The sequence below is a fragment of the Rhinichthys klamathensis genome, unplaced genomic scaffold (genome assembly GCF_029890125.1).
Source record: "Rhinichthys klamathensis goyatoka isolate OS25496 unplaced genomic scaffold, OSU_Roscu_1.1 h1tg000370l_1, whole genome shotgun sequence".
Lineage (NCBI taxonomy): Eukaryota > Metazoa > Chordata > Actinopteri > Cypriniformes > Leuciscidae > Rhinichthys > Rhinichthys klamathensis.
Window position 1 is genome coordinate 134,013 of NW_026606878.1, and position 18,488 is coordinate 152,500.

An 18,488-nucleotide genomic window follows, 5' to 3' on the forward strand; every position below is an offset into this window, starting at 1 on the left:
CTCTATGTGGATGAACTGAAACGGACCAAAGTTAGCAGACCTCACGCAGGCCACACAAAGCTTATTTATGTTCTAAATGAAGACTGACTGCAGACACAAACATGTAACCCATGCATGCCACATGAATGTTCACCACTGGCACGGCGATGCAGCGCTGGCATGGATCTGGACGGTTGGCACGGCTCTAGTTGCTGGTGTGGTGATGTGCAGTGACAGGCCGTCTTTTTTACCGATTCCTGAGCCATGTGAAGGAGGCTTTTTAGCAGGAGCGATACGTTCGCCAAGCAAAAGCCATTACAACCCAGTCTGGGAGATGCTAGCCTTGTGTGGATATGCATACAGTTATGTGTAAACACTGGACAGGATGTTTAACTGGGAGGAAGAGGAAGTGGACATTTCCACAATGGAAAGATGGCCGTAGGATTTGGCTAGCACCACATTGATGTTACCGCACACATTTTGCTTCATGACACACATCACAGTCCTCGTTGTAATAGTAAACAGAAGCTCTTTAGAACCATTATTGGATAACGTTACCAGAGAACATGACTGTTTATCACACTTGAAAAGCTAAGGACTATGATAGCTGAAGTCTCAATACTGCCAAAGCTGGCTGCTCCAAGCCTAATCTTGTTGCCAACTGGCTAGAAAGGTGCAAAATAACTATCCAAAATGTTGTCAAACATCTCCTGGAGTGTGAGCTGGAGTAAAGCTGTAATGGATTGTAAAAAATAAAAATAAAATAAAATAAAACTTTTCTACGTAATATACAACTCCTATTCGGACTCAAATTAAAAGGCACAAAGTATTAAATAAAAATGATTTGAATGTGAAAAAAAAAAGTGAACAATATGTGCAGTCCAAAAAACAAAGAGAGAGACTACTGGCATGTTAATGACCCTTGGGCTTCATCTGTTTCTCACCTGTTTCTCAGCGTTTACACGAGCAGATTCCTCTTGTGCCAGCACCATTTCTCTCTCGGCCGTGATCTGTACACTCTCACGCAAGGCCTCTTCCAGCTCCTCGATGCGGTCGTCTTTCTGCTGCAGAGAATCCTGGGGGAAAAAACATTTAATAATATGTTGTTATCATTCAACAAAATGCTATCAAGTACAACTGACAAAACTTTTTACTGATACAGATTTTTTTGTAGAATGTCAGGTACAGGTCAATACCTGGACTTAACTGCCTTTTAAATGAAATTGAATTATATGGTTGTTTTATTTAATCTGACTTTGAAATTTTATTTGATAAGAGATTTGTTCAAAGGTAGTACACATGCACATCGAAAATGACCCTTAATAATGAACAAGTGTAGCAGCAGGTAGTTCTGAGAAAACCAGTTGCAGTCAGTTCACAGCATGTGAGGTATAAACATTATGAATACTAGGACTGCGGTAACTGAGGGCAACCCAAGCTGTCCGTCTCAGGGACGTGACTCATGTACAGTCTGCTCCCATGATGACACGGCGCAGATCTATGTCTCGCCAGTCAAGAGTGAAATCACATAACTTCAAGCGTCTACTCTCTGCTCGGGCAAACACGTACAACAGTGTCAGGGGTCAAACCTAGTTATCGCGAACGCCTGCGATTGATTTTATTCGGAAATTGAAAAAACAGAGGGAAAAATGATGAACAGAGAAAAAGTCAGATTGAAAGTGTGCTAGAGAGCGAAAGAACGCAATGGTTAGGGACTCAAATGAATAGGCATTGTGGGATACGTGGAGAAACGCCAGAGCGGTGCTGAATATGGGAACAGTCTTGAGTTCATTACGCTGCTCCATTTCAAGAAACATTCACATTTCATTTTCCCCCCACATTTCAGAATCGGCTACAAAAGTCCTGACTCGTTTGGCAGACCTGAGGCACTTAGTACAGACCTCTACAAACATGCAGTCTGACGTACACAACAGAGCAAACAGACGCTACACACACATACACACAAACTGCCATTCATTCAAATGGAGCTCTACAGTGGTAATGGCCTCCATGCTGAGAAACTGCCTTCCAGCTAAAAGCATCAGCCTTCAATATGAAGACAGAGGCCTGTTGCACACAATCCCAGACGCCGATGATCACAGCGAACATTTTCATCTGGTATCCCACACCACAAATTCCTGCTAAAAGAGGCAATGTGAAGGTACACAAATAACCAGATGCATCTGTCACCCTGCTCCAGACAATCCTGAGAGAAAAATCAGGAGGTTTTAAAATGTTTACAAAAATGCTAGCATGCAAAACTAACCATGGCGGAGAATTAAAGTTTTTAGTTTGACATTTACGTATTTGGCATGCATTTTTTAAATCTAAAGCAACTGCTTTTCATGCGATACATTATTTTCCTATGCATTTCCTGCTAATTTGAACCCTTGGTTTAAAGTTACAAAAATGTACATTATATGTAAGTAAGGTATAATTGATACAGAATTCATTTGTTCATAACATTTTGGCTTAACAGGTCAAAATTGCAAAATTGACTGTGAAGGATTTTTTTTTTAAATTGATTTTAACCTGATGTTTCATTATTGATTTATTTTATTTTTCTATGCATTTGACAGACGCTTTTATCCAAAGCCATTTATATTCAGGATATACTTTATTTCACGATATACTTTATTCCATTTATTCTCAGGGATATAATTGGGGATAATTGACATTGCATTCGTTCAAAACATTTTGACAACATGTAATTATAAGACTGAACATTTTGTCACTAAAATTCCTTCCAACTATATGCCTCAACTTTCAATATCAAGAAAAGAGGCTTGATGCACACAATCCCAGACACCATTTTCATCATTCTCATCTGGAATCCCACACCACAAATTCCTGCAACAAGAAGCAATGTCGATAACCAGATGCATCTGTTGAATCGGCAGGATTTTTCTGTAACCAAGGTCAGCAATTACAGGAAGTTCAGGACACGAGGAGGGTGATGGGGGTACAGATCACAGCATGTGGTATAAAGGCTCTCTCTTCTATCTTATTTTGACCATATTTAGCTTGCGCTTTCCTCTCGCAGGCAGACCGCAATCACTTTGGTTTGATTTAAAGCGACAGTAATCCTTTTTGCTCGGTCAATATCTCATTACGGTAATGCTTTTGGTGCCAAAACCACACAGATGATAGGAGGAGACACCTCAGGGAAGCCACAAATCAAAGCCACATGCTGTACCGTAGGGACCGTCCGGGCTCGGGTGGGGCTCGCTGGGGAATCTGCCCAGCTCTCCGCGGCTTGCACAACCAATTAGGAGATGAGCAGGACGAGCCTGAAGAACAAAAGCTCAGCTCACACAGTTGGGGCAGAATGACTTGCAGCTGTCTAGCATGCTCACTCACACACGAATATTCAACCAGCGGTGTCCTAATTCAACACAAGGTCGTTTTGTTCCCATCTGTGGCTTCTTTTTGGAAGGAACGGAACTGAAAAATGTGTTCGTAGTGTCGCAGCACCATCCCAGGACACACGGAGACAGAAACTGACTCAAGCGGTTTCAGCAGTTCATTAGGGTGACGAGTTTAGGTCATAGTAGGGCATTATGTAAAATAATCCAAAAACAGCAGGATGACCTCAGCTAAAAGTCTAAGAAAAGACATAGCCAAAGTGAAGGGTTTGGTAGCAGATGTCCATTAAAGATGAGATGATGATATACATTTTCCCAGCGGGAGGATTTTTCTGTATCGTTCTAGGTGCGAGAGAGAGGAATCGCAAATGTTTAAAAAAAGAACCGGAATGGAGCAGCAGGTGTCCATCCTTCCTGGCCAGGGAAAGCGTAAAAGACGGCCAAAAGCATGGTAACATCAAACAACATACGCCAACAAACAGGCCCAATAAAAAAAGACCTTGGAAGTCTATTAAAGAAATGAGAACATGCGGATTTGATTCCCCTACCGCCACCATCTGATCCCAAGCTCCCGATCCTGGATCTGGTTTGAGTTGAAATGGATTTCTGAAATCACGGAGACTGAGGCTGCCGCACAGGCGGACTACAATGAAATTCTCTGCCAGACTGGACCGTATTAATTAAGTTTTGACTCTTTAGAGTCGAGAGACACAACAAACCCAATGCGAGTTCAGTAGACGTTGTGAACAATCATAGGGTAGAAAATTTGAAAGGAAGTAGCTGAAAGTGGGCCACAATAAACTTGAGTGCTGTTAATTTGTGAACGCAATCAATAACAAGAAGGCCAGGAGAGGAGGGAATTAAAGTGAGTGACAAGCAGAAAGAAATCTAAGCTTCCATGACGAGCTCAAAACAGGGCTTTGAAACGCTCCCAAGAGAGCTGGATATCAAGCCTCTGGGTGCTGTGGTTACTGCAGATCTGAGCGCTACGAATACTGTTTACTTCACTTCTATAACCTCCTGTGATGTGGTTCTTTGAAGCGAGCCCTTTCCGGCATCTTCCAACTCCGTCTTTCTACATCTCTCTCTCTCCCCATCTTACACCGCTTTCCGCATGTTCTACATCAAGATGACGGCTTGATGTAGGGGGAGTGAGGTAAGATGTGTCAGTGTATAAATCGTGTTATGTCCTAAATTTACCAAATGGTGTATGATTATGATTTTAGAAAAAGCCCAAGCTATACAGCTGCCTATGATTAAGAAATCATTTCATATTTGTAAATTATATATTATATATATATTCATATTTTATAAAATATTATAAACACTTTAAAAAATATTTTAAAGAATGTTGGTAACCAGACAGTTGACGGCGCCCACTGATTTCAATAGTATTTTTCTTTTCCTATTATGGAAGTCAATGGGTGGGTGCAGTCAACTGTCTGGTTCCCAACCTTCTTTAACATATCTTCTTTTGTGTTCAACAGAAGAAAGAAACTCATACAGGTTTGGAACAACTTGAGGGTGAGTAAGTAATGACACAATTTTCATTTTTGAGTGAACTTTTCCTTTAAGAAAAGAGTGGCACAGCTGACCCTGTGTTTGCTCTTTAGAGTAAACGCGTAAACACCCATTATGAGGAGTAAAAAAAAAAGATGAGCATCAGGAAAAACATTGGCCAGGTGTGTTAGACCTTCAGGTCTCTCCACCCTCTGCCTCTGGTGGTGGGAAGCTGACCTTTAATTCACAGTCCTGTGATCACTGCATTGAACGATAACGGTTGTCTGGGCACAACGTGTCATAAAACAGGCTCTTCAAAGCATAAAGTCATTATCATCAAAGTATCTCTGCGGGGAAATTCTGCCCTCAGCAGGGAAGCCACTGGGGCAGTTTCAAAGACACTAGTTTATGTACATGACAGTGGACCCAAAAAAACAAAAAACACAAGAATGAGAGCAAGAACGTCCCACACGGCCTGAGGCTAAATACTTAGCATAAGGAGGAGGAGAAAGACTTGAGATGTATCAGAACAAAGATGGGTGTAAACAACAAGGCTCTGTGCTGATTGAAGGGGTGGAGGGCCTACATATGGGGCTGATGGGTATCAGATGGTGCAGCTCTGTGAATGAAAAGTCTTGTTTTAAGCAAGTCAGCTCACTTGGCGGCCATTTTGGATCTGGGTAACACCCTAGGGCAGTTGTTTTCTAGTCATGCAAGCTCAGCTCTTTACTCCTTAAAGACTAAAATCCCCCAAAGTATTTGCCAACTTGTGTTGCAATAACATACACGGCAAAAAAGCCTATTTTTAATGAGCATTTCTTTCTATGTTTTATGTTAAAATATTAAAAAAAAATCTAAGCAGCAACACTGCATAAGACATTTTTAGCTTTTTTATTTTATTTATTAATCTTTAGTGTGTTTTGTCTTACTGCACAACCAGCCAAACAAAAATATTTTCTAAGAACGTTTTGTTAAATATTAAGTTATGAAAACTTTGTTTTGGAATGTTCTCTCAACATTCAAAAAATCAAGTTATTTTAAACATTTTAAAAACCTTTTATGGTTATGCGAATGTTAAAGAAACATTCCATTTTATCATTTTGCAAACATTATGGAAAAGTTACTTTTGAATGTTATCTGAATTGTTCTTGATGAATATCAAACTGTTTTTTTTTTTTTTTACATTTTATTCCATGAATGATGTATAAGTAACATCATTCATGGATGTTTTTGTTCTAACGTTTTGAGAACATTGTTTAAGACCAGATAAATTTGATCAAACGTTCTATTAACATTACTGGAAAACCTTGTACATGACTGAGAAAACCTTCGCCAGAATGTTCCCTGTTAGCTGGGCCGACCTTCTATCTTGTTTTAAAGACCCCCTGTGGTGAAAATCAAGTTTTTAATGTTGTTTATATGTCTGTGCTGTTTTTAATATGCTTTAAGACAAACCATGTGCACATTCATCAGTCAAGACCATTGCTGAGTATTTCCTCCTCAAAACTGTAGTTTACCAAAGACCAAATAAAGTTATATTCAAGATAAAATCAATGCTAATGGAAATGCATTTTTTAGGTCAAAACACACCAATTAAAAACTCATTCAAAGTCATTTTTGCAATGTATGTCAATACATCAAGAAAAAGGGGGAATAGTAAATTTAGTTTGTTTAGCTCCAGTCAGGCTATTTTTCTGTCGCATCCATCTAATGTGGATAAACGTTCCTTAGCAAAGCAATCAGATGATGTCCTTGCCAATAAAAGCAGTACGATCTTTTAATTTTAGGCCAGGATTTCCTTTCTCCTAGCTGTAATGTTGAGCGCTGAGATTTCTACCATTCATTATTCAACGGCTGCTATGTCATACGCTTTCTGGTGGAGGCCAGAAACTCAGCGCTGTTGTCTTCTCCTCAGCAAAATGCAAAAGGACAAAAAAAAGTTTGGGAAAGCCCACAGAGAAAATGTCATTTCCTTCCTTTCGACTGTTTGGGCAGTCATGCTAGCACACCATCTCTAACATGCACCAGATAAATCAAACTGTTGCAGCCCATTGCTTCCCTACAACCAAACAAGGTGCTCTTGAATCTCACAGCTCAATAAAGTTGCTGTTCTCCAGTCTGCGTTTACCAGAGTTCCTCTCTGACAGCGCTTTGGTGTGTCAGTCTCACGACTGGCGTCTGTTAGCTCCCTCCTGACCTGTTCGCGCTCGAGAGGTGATGAGTGGCAGAATCAAGGCTTTCATGTGTGAAGTACACTGCGCCTCTTGCTTTTCTTCCTGCGCCATTTCCATTTCTCCATCTCAGCCTCGCTTTACCTCTCTCTCTTTCCGTTTCCCTCTGAGTGTTGAGAATGGCTCTCGCCACCGCATTAGTGATGACGACCTTGTCGGGCAGATTTTTACCGCAGTTTTGTTTCACCTCTGCTCAGTGTTACCGCTAGAGCCTGATCTCTCGTCAGTCTTTGGAGGTTTTGGAAGACAGACTGGAACATTCAAGAACATTCCACAGAGACCTCAAGAAATCAAAAAAGTCCTAAACCTGAAGCTGCCAACGCTAATTTGCCAGAGACAGTAATGTAACATCTAATCCCAAGATGGTTCCTCTACACGCACAACTCACCGTTAGGTCAAGCACAAGCTATTTGTAAGAATCATAACAGCTCCTTGCTGAAAAAAAAATAGCATACTTCGCTGGTTTTAGCCTTTTAAAGCACATTTTAAAATGTCCAAAAACACCTAACAAACAAAAAAGGCACAAAACAAAAGACCAGCTAAAACTAGAAAACCAGGTTTGCTCACTGTATCCCATTTGCTAAGACTGTCCTATGCCAACTATGGCTTTCTAATGGATCCTAGATATTGCACTGTGACCAGTCTGTTATGGCAGGTTGAGAAAATGACATTTAGGATGAAAAAAGGCCTCCCCCCCAGGGACAGTAATATGTTCCCCCTCAATAAAAGCAGCGTCGGCAGGCCAACGAGTCATAAAAGGCTCCTGTTTGACTCTTTTATATCTGTGTGTTTAAAAAGGGCCATAAACCTGCGATTCGCCTCCAGCACTTTGGCTTTATTAACTCCAGTGTGTTGCTATCACCTGTCAGATCTTTTCATTCGCCAGCAAATGTGAACACAAAGAGAAAGACTAATAAGAAGCTGCATAATTGCAGATCTGTACCCTGGCACATACATTTTTATATAAATGTGTTTAAGGATAGGTGAGGATGACGTGTTGATACTGAGGTTGACAGGTTTTTCTGGATTCTTTTACTGTCAGACATGCTATGATAGTTTTATAAAATCGAACCTACCTTACAGATATATTCAGGCTTTCATAAGTGTGCAAAAACAAAAGACCACTGGTGCTTGTAAGAAAACTTAACAGCATGATCCCTAACTCACCAAATGTTATAAAATACTGTTCCATAATTGCACACTAAAGGTGTCACTCTAAGCTCTCTGCATTTGAGTGCTGATGTTTACAACCACATGAGAGCACAATGTGCCAAACATAAAAGGGGCTGGGAGACTTATAAACAGAAGACCTATGGCTTTCTATCGCCATTCGTAATGTGTGGCGCTCCGGCACCAGTATAATGGCTTCTCTGGATAAGTACACACACTGCATCTGTGGGGGAAACCCTTTTCTGAGCTTGCTTTGATGATTGCACAAAGTATGTAGTGGAATATGTTCACCCTTTCTGAATTGCAGCATGTTGACTGGATGTATCTTTTCTTTCTTTGACCTGTCTATTTTCTTCCCAAATTTCTCTTTAATTTATTCTGCCTTTTTACCTTCAAAGAAGGCCGGTCAAGGTGGAGATCGGGCTACAGTGGGGCCTTCTGGTCACAGGGCATGCTGAGAGTCAGAGCATTTGCCACTGCACTCACAGTGAGACTGTGCAGTAAAAGGGAACAGACTCAACCACGCAGTAAAACAGGTATTTACTGGGCTTCATTATAATGTCATCTTTTCTCCCCCGCTGTCTTTCTCCATCCTGCTTCTCTCCGTTTCCCAGCGAAAGTCTTGATTTCTTCAGGCTGATGATATTTGATCGGCGGGAGAGGTACGCTTGATGATCCAGTACGTATTGCACGTCTGGGAACTCGGTATCCAGCGGAAAATGTCTCGGAAACACTAAAGAGATGTGGAGGCCTATTAAAACCCATCTCCTGTTTTATCAGACTAGAGAGATAAATGAAAAAGGATAGGGATGATTCAGAAGAGGTTAAAGTCACGCTCTTGAGGGGTGTTGATCAAAGACACTCTTCTGCATTGCAATTCTCTGCACATGCAGCATCTGCATTCCATTTGATCGTCCTATGGAAACTAACAGCTAAACTTAATTAAATAGACATTGACATTTTCATACTTGCCCATCAAAAAGACATGTCGCCATCTGATTGCTAGGGAGTTCTGATTGGAGTATTTTGGAAGTTGTTTACAGGCCCAGGGTTAGGGTTAGTTATCAGTTAGCAATTCAAAACTAAGTTTAGAATGTTTTTTAATTCAAATTCTATCATTTTAGTAGAAAGGGAGTAAATTCTTGCCCTGAAATAGGAATAGTCAAAATAGAGCAAAAGTAATAGCTCACATCCTCAAGCAGTACGATTTTAAGTCTGATTCATTTAAAGAGCATGCGTTACACACCAAAGTTTAATATTAAGGACTAGGGGTTTGCTAGAATAGTTACAGTGATCCTTGCCTAAGAAAGCACCACTAATTAGAGGACTGATTGGATCAAATCATGTGGAAGCAGCACCACGCCACCAGCAGGAAACTCGAAAAAAGAAGCGAAAGACCTTTCTTCTGACCATCTAACCTTCTCCAAAGTCAATAGTTGCTATTCTGAACATGTTTGTGCAGCTCTGGTGCTTAACCACGACTGACCACCCCACATCCCACCTCAGGGCTCCAATGGAAACCTTCTTAATTGATTGAAAAAGCCATTTTTAGTGCCGGGTCAGTGCTGCGAGGAGAGAGAGGATTGTTCTGCTGTCCTGGGCTAACCTCTCTCTCAGCTTACCCTGACCAACTGATTGGAGCAGGACCACTGTAACCATACCGAAACAACAACAATTGGTTTCCCTTCCAAACACGCCTGATGCGTCCAATAGCGTGTGCACATCAGCTCAGGGTTCGCCTGATCTAGAGTCTCAGGGCCTCAAAGCCGTATCGTGACGTGCCTGTGGGGGAAGGTGGCGGTTGATGGTCTTGGCTGAAGGAAGCAGCTGTCGCCGCTTCCAGACGAGGCCCGCGATGCAGCCGCATCAGGGTGCTTCGAACGGGGGAGCGTAAGCCACAATGTGGGCTTGCGGCAACGTGACCCCACGGAGGAAGCTGGAGCCCTGAAGTCATAAATGAGCTCTCTTAGACCACAACACGTACTCTTGCGCACGAAAACACTGACGCTCCAGTCGCCGGGTACCACAGGTCGAAGTCCAATAGCACATCAATCCTGCTGTCAGAAATATAGCATATGAACTCGAACGAAAACAGAGAACACATGACACAGAACAAGGAAAATGTGAAAACGGAGAATGATCGAAAGAACAAACCAACAGCCAGGAAAAACACAGAAAACCACAACAGAGGGAGGGCCGCTGTGGCATTGTTGTCCAGAGGTCTACGGCAAAGAGGAAAAACAGCCCCACCGTAAAAACAGCCCCTCTGTAAAAACTGGGACTTTTTGCACTGAGATTCTCACAGACATTAACTGCTGACTCCAGAAGAGCGGGAAAGACCACCACAGACCACCATCCTGTCAAATTGGGGCTAAAAAAGTCAATATGGTGAAAGTTACATCAGCCCAGATGAGGTAGCTTGTATTCGCAAATCTAAACTAAACACTCCGATACCTGGATGCCGACGCTGGCGCTTCTTCTTCACTATCACAAAGCCATAAATTCAAAAATAGTTCCTGCGGTCGCACTGAACAACTGTGTCCTATTTCATCGTTCAATTATTTTCTCCTCTTCTCTTTTTCCAAAATCCAAAGCTCACAATGAGAGGAGGACACAAGGTCAGGATGTGCGTGAATGCGGTCTGGATGAGGGAAACATGAGATCGCTCTTTACCTGAGAAGAATCCTAGCAATTCTCAAATGAGGAACTGGAGCTGACATCCAAACTTATATAATCAGAAGACAGATCACTCTGAAGAGACACATTTCTAGGCAGCACAAAAGGAAAACCTTTAAATACTGCACAAAGGTTTGAGCTATTGTGAATAACTCATGGTTTTTGAGGGGTCTTTGACCCTCTTAAAGGGTTGATTGGCCTCATTATGGGTTAAGTTTCAATGTTAAGATTATAACAGCCACTGCTCTCGTCAGATTTCAGTGGTTATGTGTGTAAAATCTTCTGAAATCCATTACAGGGAACAGAGATTCATCCGGCATTTCAATTAGGCAACATCACACAAGCATGAGGTCTGGTGTTGAACGCCACAAACAGACGCAGCGATTTAAACACTGAAACATCTCAGATCCGTAGGGATAAATATCGAAACTCTTGTAATGTCGCTCAGCCAATCAAATAACTGTGAATAACAAATGTCACGTGTACTTTACCTGGACCTGTTGAGAACTCTCGCTGATGTTATCCTCTCTCTTACGAGCCTCTTCCATCAACTGGGCGTTCTTGCTCTTCTCCACCTGCTCTTTGTGCTTCAGATTGGCAACCTTCTTGCTTTGGTCTTTCATATGCCTGCAGTGACAAAACAACAGATTTCTGTCAGACATGCACAGATGGACATAGAGGTGGATGGATACAGGAAACAGTATGTTCAGGATATAGCAACTAAAGCTGCAAAAAAAGTATGCAGAATGTAAAATAAGCACATTATGAAATAATACAAAGTTTTAATAAATAGTATGAAGTATACAATGAACATTACTCTAACGTATATTATTCCATTCTGAAAATAAATAAATAAATAAAACAAAGTACTATTGTATGCTTGATGAAATTAGATAAAATACCTACATTTAACGTGAGTTCGATGTAAAAAGTAGCTATATTTTAATATATAATAACAAGCTTTGTATATTAATTAGGAATGGGGAAAAATAAAAATTTAAATAATAATAATGCACAATGTTGTTGTTGTTTTTCAAATAGTATGGATTATACAATGAAGATTACTGTGGAATAGAATAAGCATAATTCCATTCAGAATAAAATGGAACAAAAAACTAAATATTAAATGCTACAATTAGAATCAAAAATCTTTTCTTCAAAGAGATTTTTTTCTTCTTCTTTTGCACACATACAAGCAGTCAAGTACAAACAGAAGGGTCAATGAGAGGAGCCATAAGGTAGCTTATCAGAAATGACAACAAAAGGGAGCAGAACTGATCTCCACAGATCAAGCTGTGCTGCAAATGAAAACGCCATTATGTTTGTGTTTATGCTCTGGGATTTTTCTCATTATCCTTCACCCTCCTCCATTTGCTGTGGCATGGAAACCCACAGGAACACAAAGCACTACCAAAAACAAAGGAATATTTAAATTAAAAGAGCATTCAAGCGGTTTTCATTTCTGAGAAGTGTTGTATCAAACAGGCCTAAATCCTGGGGTCATTCGGTCCCAACAAGCGCCAGAGTTTTCCTGTTTACGTGGCCGGCATCGGAGTACTGTGCACTGGCAGCGTGGCGTCCAGGATCGGTTACTGTTCACCATCTTGACTTGATCAAAAAGAATTAAAAAAACGTACGCCTATGCCTTGCAGAACAGATGTACCACTGACTATGCCAACACCAATGTCTTTAAATGAGTAATAACACAGCGTTGTGGAAAGACCTCCCTCGGCCCCCCTTGACACCAAAGTGCATTGCCCAAGACACACAATACGGGAAAGTAATTGAAGAGTTATTATGGGGGCTTATGGGATATGACAAGCCATGTCTACATGTGCCAGGAAAGCAGAACCAAGGTGCTTCGCACAACGCCTGCATCCCAATTCGGCTAGTACTCTGGAGTAAAAAGCAGTGTAAAGAGCATGTTCACTGAAGCAAGGTGACGCCGAACAAGGCTTGGAGAAATCGGGCCAAGCCGCTGCGGCACTAGAACCTGATCGTTCTTCTGGATGAGCTGTCCTGAGCACAGTGGAGTCTCTGTGTTGAAGTACCAGAGGAAAGCCACAGTCTTCTGGCTCCTGTTGCAGAAACTAGCACAACTCTAGTCATCAGCTAACAGTTGCCATACAAAAGTTTGGGGTTAGAGTTAGCCAGGTGACATAATACTAGTAAAGGAACGACTGGTGTTAGTGTGTTTCTATCTTTTTTCTATCGTTTTCTTTCCTCTCTTTACTGTACATGAACGCGTGTTTCTGGGATGTGAGGCCGTAGCGTGTAGCCATGCAGGATCAGAAGGCGTGTTGACAAGAGCGTAGGCGATGAAGAGGGAAAGTCTACTACTATTACATCCACTGCTCTTTTCAATATTTTTTATAACCATAATTTGCTGCAAGCGCAAACAGAATTGAGGTCTTGAGGCTCGAAACACACAGAACACAATAGGTGCTTGCACTGTTAGGGAGTAAATGACTAAAAGCATCTTCTAACTTGACTACACATTCATTACAGCACAACAGCTGCTTTCAAAACTATGTAGCTTTCCCAATAAGCATTGGTGTAGCATGACAAACAGCTACATCACTGCATTTTTCATCACATTTTTATCACTGCACCCACAGCCGAGTGAACTCTGTCCTCTCTCACAAATGTTGCATTGGGAAATCGGATTTATTGTAGTGAATCAGTTCATTCACATGGTTCATGTAAATAAACGATTCACTGATTAAATAAACGATTGCCTGATTTATTTAAACAATTCCCTGATTTAAACAAACAATTCATTGATTCATTTAAATGATTCACCATTTCATTTAGACCCCGAAATATTTATTTAAACAATGTTTTCTGCTCAGTTAAATAAACACGTTTTACAGTTTTATTAGTTAGCTCTGGTGTTTTGTGCCAGATAAATGGTGTAATTGCAGAATTAAATGGTACCATCTGACAATTATACTTTCTGAAATATTATTTAGTTTGCAACTTAACTAGTACTACTCGGACCCAGTGTAGCTTGACTGTAGTTGGGACTATTTTATGAGCATCTCTGCAAAGTCGCAGCTCCAAAGTAGCTTCCCCAACACTGCTAATTTGATGGCTATTAAAAAAAAATCTAATAAAAGTGCCTGGAGTTTGGAAACATCAGGCAAGATGTGCTGTCAAAAGACCATCTCGAAGATAACATGACCATATAACAAAGCAAAAGAAAGACTTTGTGTGTGTGCTCAAGGGAGTTTGTGTAACAGGTCATAAATATACTGGAATGTTCCTATTTGGTGTTTCCAGAAGAGGCCAAGCCATCTGCTTGGCTCCGCTACACTTGCAATAAGCAGCTGACTGTTTTTATGCATTGCAGGCCAGGCCTTTATTCAGGGTTTTGATTATATGTTTATATGTCTCCATTTGAGCTCTGATGTGATGGGATAGGTAACCCCATTTCACAGAGTTCATGAGGGAAATGCTTCTACAACAATAAAGTGAAACGATGACATCTAATTCAGATGTAATTCGCCAGTCGTTCTGGTATTTTTGATATGCTGTGATAAAAGCATGATGGCGCAGGAATATAACAACAAAAAAAAAACACGATTCTTAAACCTTGCTGAAAGGAAGGCTTTGTGGGGTTGATATTACCAGCACGCATGCCAATATTTCCAGTGAGCTTCACTTCAGATACAGTACAAGTGATGGTGACACTCTAATCTAGCCCATCCCGTCAGATTAAATCAAATATCCATTCCAAAGATTCCTTAAACGGACCCAAAATATAGCTCTGCTTTATGTCCAACAGTGAAATATTGAACCACACAAACATACATGACTCTTCTAACTTTGATTATGGAAGTGTAAATGCTTTAACCTAATCAGATTAAACCAATATTCTAATTTCTAAAAATCTGAATAAGAATATTAATATCTGTATTAATTTGAATACACATTATGAAATATCTGAAAATTCTAAAATATAAGAGTTTTATTTTTTTCTAAGAATGCATTCATCTGATTGGTGAGAGTAAATATATTTATAATGTTTCAAAGATTTCTACTTCAAATGCTGTTATTTTGAACTTTGAACAAATCAGCATATTAGAATGATTTTTGAAGGATCATGTGACTATGAAGACTGGAGTAATGATGCTGAAAATTCAGCTTTGCCATCACAGGTATAAATTATACTTTTAAAATATATTAAAACAGAATTTTTTTATTTTAAATTGTAATAACATTTCACAAAATGACTGTTTTTACAGTTTTTTGATCAAACAAATGCAGCCTTGGTGAGCATTCAGTCAAACACTTTTGTCAAAAACAAATCTTACAGACACCAACTTTTGAACGGTTCTGTAAAAAACAGAAATAAATACAAGAGACTTTTGAAGAGAATGTCTCACTTTCTTGCTAACACACAAACCTAAATGGAAACATCTCTGTGTACTGAACTCAACTACGCACGTGTGCAAGGGCAGAGACCCCATTTACAGGGCCTTCTTTGTCAATTTTCCCAATGCCAACATTTTCCTTTCCTCTAAATAAAACTCTGGATCACATGCGTAACCCCCTGTCATCTTCCTCCTCTCTGTACTGAGCTTTAAGTTGCATTAGCGGCCATTTTATCAATACTAGGAAAACTATACTACATTTGAGTACTAGTGTGGCTTCAGGCAACGAGAGAAGCAACATTAAAATGAGTGGAAAAAATGAAACACAGGTAAACAGGTCTATGACAGGGCACTGTACTGAGGGAGAGAAAGAAAATAATCTTTCAGCACAATTTTGAGGTTGTCTAGAGGAAAAATACACTAATTATACATCAAAACATAACATATAAACCTAAAATAAAAAAAAACGCAGACTTGGACACAGGTAAAAATGGATTGCGCTTTGGAGAAAGTTCAACACTTTTTAATGAATCTTATCTTCACAGAGCTCAAACCCTGGAATTTTATCAAAAATAGTAATTCATCTAGATCTTTAAATTAATAATTCATATACAAAACAGCTTCAGGCAATGTTCACAGGCTTGAAAGCACTTTGAAATTCTCATGATATCGGCTTGAGTGTGTGAGCAAACATCAGAAAGTTTGTTAACTTTTAGCTATAAAGATGCTCTAAACTTCTGCATAATGAAGCCTTTGAAACTTGCATCCAGTAAACACCCCTCAAAAAACGAAATAAAAAAAAGTCCTTTTCACTCAGCCAAATTAAGGCCCCAGGGAAGGACATGTACTTTCTGACATCCCAAAGCCATGACGAGGCAAAAGCAAATGTTGTTGAATGACCACCGCTGCAAGGTCAAGCTAGAAAAACAAAAAGCAACCCAGACCTCAAGTGCAAAAGCTTAAAATGACTTCTTATAAAACGTTCGCTCTTTCAACATTTCCTTTCTCAAAATAATATGAACCTACATTTCTAAACAATTACGTTCTGCGGTCACTTAACTGGAGAAATGAGGCCCGGCGGGCATTAAAGCAAACGTTATTCCAAAGTTCAATCGCACCTGACACTTAATAACATAAAACAAGACCCAATGGTAAAATTGGGTGCGATTTTGAGATGAATGCACACGGAAATCAATGTTGAAGAAATAAATCCATCATGCCGTTATGAGGAATTCTGGGTAGAAAAGAGAAAGGAGTCTTATGTTACGGAGCCAGCGAGCGTTTATGAGCGGGCTGCGCAACACAGAAGGCTGGAGATGGTTACCGCACCGGGTTTTCATCCAAGCCTTTTGGGCCCACTTTTTGATGTCATTTTTCACAGAATTGCACATAAGTGTGCCCACACTAACAGTCCAGGATGGGATAAACAGCAGAAAGGTTGAATTAGGACAAAATCTTTCTGTTTATCACAACCACGACCTGTTTGACCAGCAGAGAACAGAGTGGAACACCATCAAAGACTGTTTGAGTGTGTGTGTTTACTCCATCCCTCATCCCTCTCGAAGCCATCCTTTAATGTCAATTGTGTCTTTATATTGGCCGGAAATCTCCTTCCTGGCGTTCAGGATATGTTCGTGAGCTCAGGACTAATAAAAGGCAGGAAATGTGGGTTCTTCGCAGGCTGTGGCCATTTCTCTAGCAGCAGGTGGAGGAGAGCTGGCAAGAGCCTCTGCGTGATAGCGGGACTCATTTTCACAGTTCTGTCTGTGGCGAGCGCTAACTTTTCGAGCCTAATAGACTTTGGCTTGTGAGAACGTTTTGCGGCCAGGTGCACGATGGGGTGTCCCTGCGTCTCTTACGTATCACCCTGTGTGGAGCGGACGATTCCCTCCGGCCCTCGACTAATCTAGTTAATCATGCGGTCGGCCCTGAGGCCAGGCCAGCCAAAGCTAACTGGAAAGCACACAGAGACAACAGACAGGCGGAGGTGTTCCCCGAGCCGGCCGGATCGTATGCACTCGTCGACAGGCCCAGAGAAGCAGACCTCCCTGTCAGTGTGGGATTGTGGCCTTCACCTGCCGGAGGAACCGACACCAACAGACCAGCGCAGCAGAACAGCCTCCCACAATAATGAGACACAACCCAGAAATACAGCCTTCTACCTTCTCCAGAATGAGTAACGGTGACTTAAATTACACAAACAGAGCAGAGGTGGTACAGAGAGGAAAAACAGAGGGAGGAATGACAAAATACTATACATTACATAGACAGATACTATATACTACATATATATTATATATATAAAGAGTTTGGTTCCAAAACGCGATAAACGCCAATTTTGACGCAAACGCAAAATCAAGTTACCGCCAAAACAAGCTCCCCATTTACTCTCTATTCAAAGTTCGATAATCAGTTTTTAACAAAACGTGATATCCGCCGTGTTTCGCTGCCCTGTTTCTTCCCCTTTTCCCCAATGGATTTGTAGCATTTTGGGGAAAAACGTGTTATGGATATATTGCATTTTGGAGAAAAAAAAGTCTTTGTTTAATAAATGTTTAAAATCAAAATATGGATTTGATTTTTTTTATGTTATTACAAACTCATAATGATATATTACAGTTTGAAACAGAAAATGACAGTTTTCATACAAACAGTCTTTTGGGAAAGAAAATGCCTTTTTCTCTCAATTTAACAATTTTGGATTTATAGCGTTTTGGAACCAAACTCTTCATATAAGTTGACAAAATAAAAATACTGTATGTTAATGTTTAATGAAAATTATTTTAATATTGTGTGCAAAGTGATTAACCTGTTAACTGTCACCCCCCTTTTTTTGAATAGACATGAAAATGCACATTTCGAACATAAATGGTTGTAATTCAAGAATGCTTTGGAATATAGACGTAAGATTGGTCTTGTTTTAAAGAAGACATTTGGCAGATTTATGTAGAAGTGAAATAAATTAAGAAAGTGAAACAGAAAAAAAGTTATAGAAGTTTGAGTTTATGGAAATGTACAATGTAAAAAAAATAATTATTCATATTTTATATAAAATCTATATTTCCAAAACCTGGGCTACTCTAAAACTGCAGAAAAATCAAAGCCAAAAATCTGAACAAGTTGTGTTTCAAATTTTGGGTTGATATCTCAAAAAATGAGCTTTCAGTAAGATTTTGTTTGGGCGCAGTACC

The 18,488-nt window shown here is 40.2% G+C and overlaps 1 protein-coding gene across 1 annotated transcript in view; it reads right to left on the reverse strand.

The window, feature by feature from the left end:
• The window catches only part of erc1b (ELKS/RAB6-interacting/CAST family member 1b), a 198,416-nt gene that overhangs the window by 110,948 nt on the left and 68,980 nt on the right, over positions 1–18,488 (reverse strand). Inside the window, exons 13-14 of the mRNA XM_056233411.1 lie at positions 11,413–11,548; positions 924–1,055 (exon numbers count right to left, since the gene is read on the reverse strand). Of these exons, the coding sequence (XP_056089386.1) occupies positions 924–1,055; positions 11,413–11,548 (268 nt within the window). The remainder of the gene's footprint in view (positions 1–923; positions 1,056–11,412; positions 11,549–18,488) is intronic.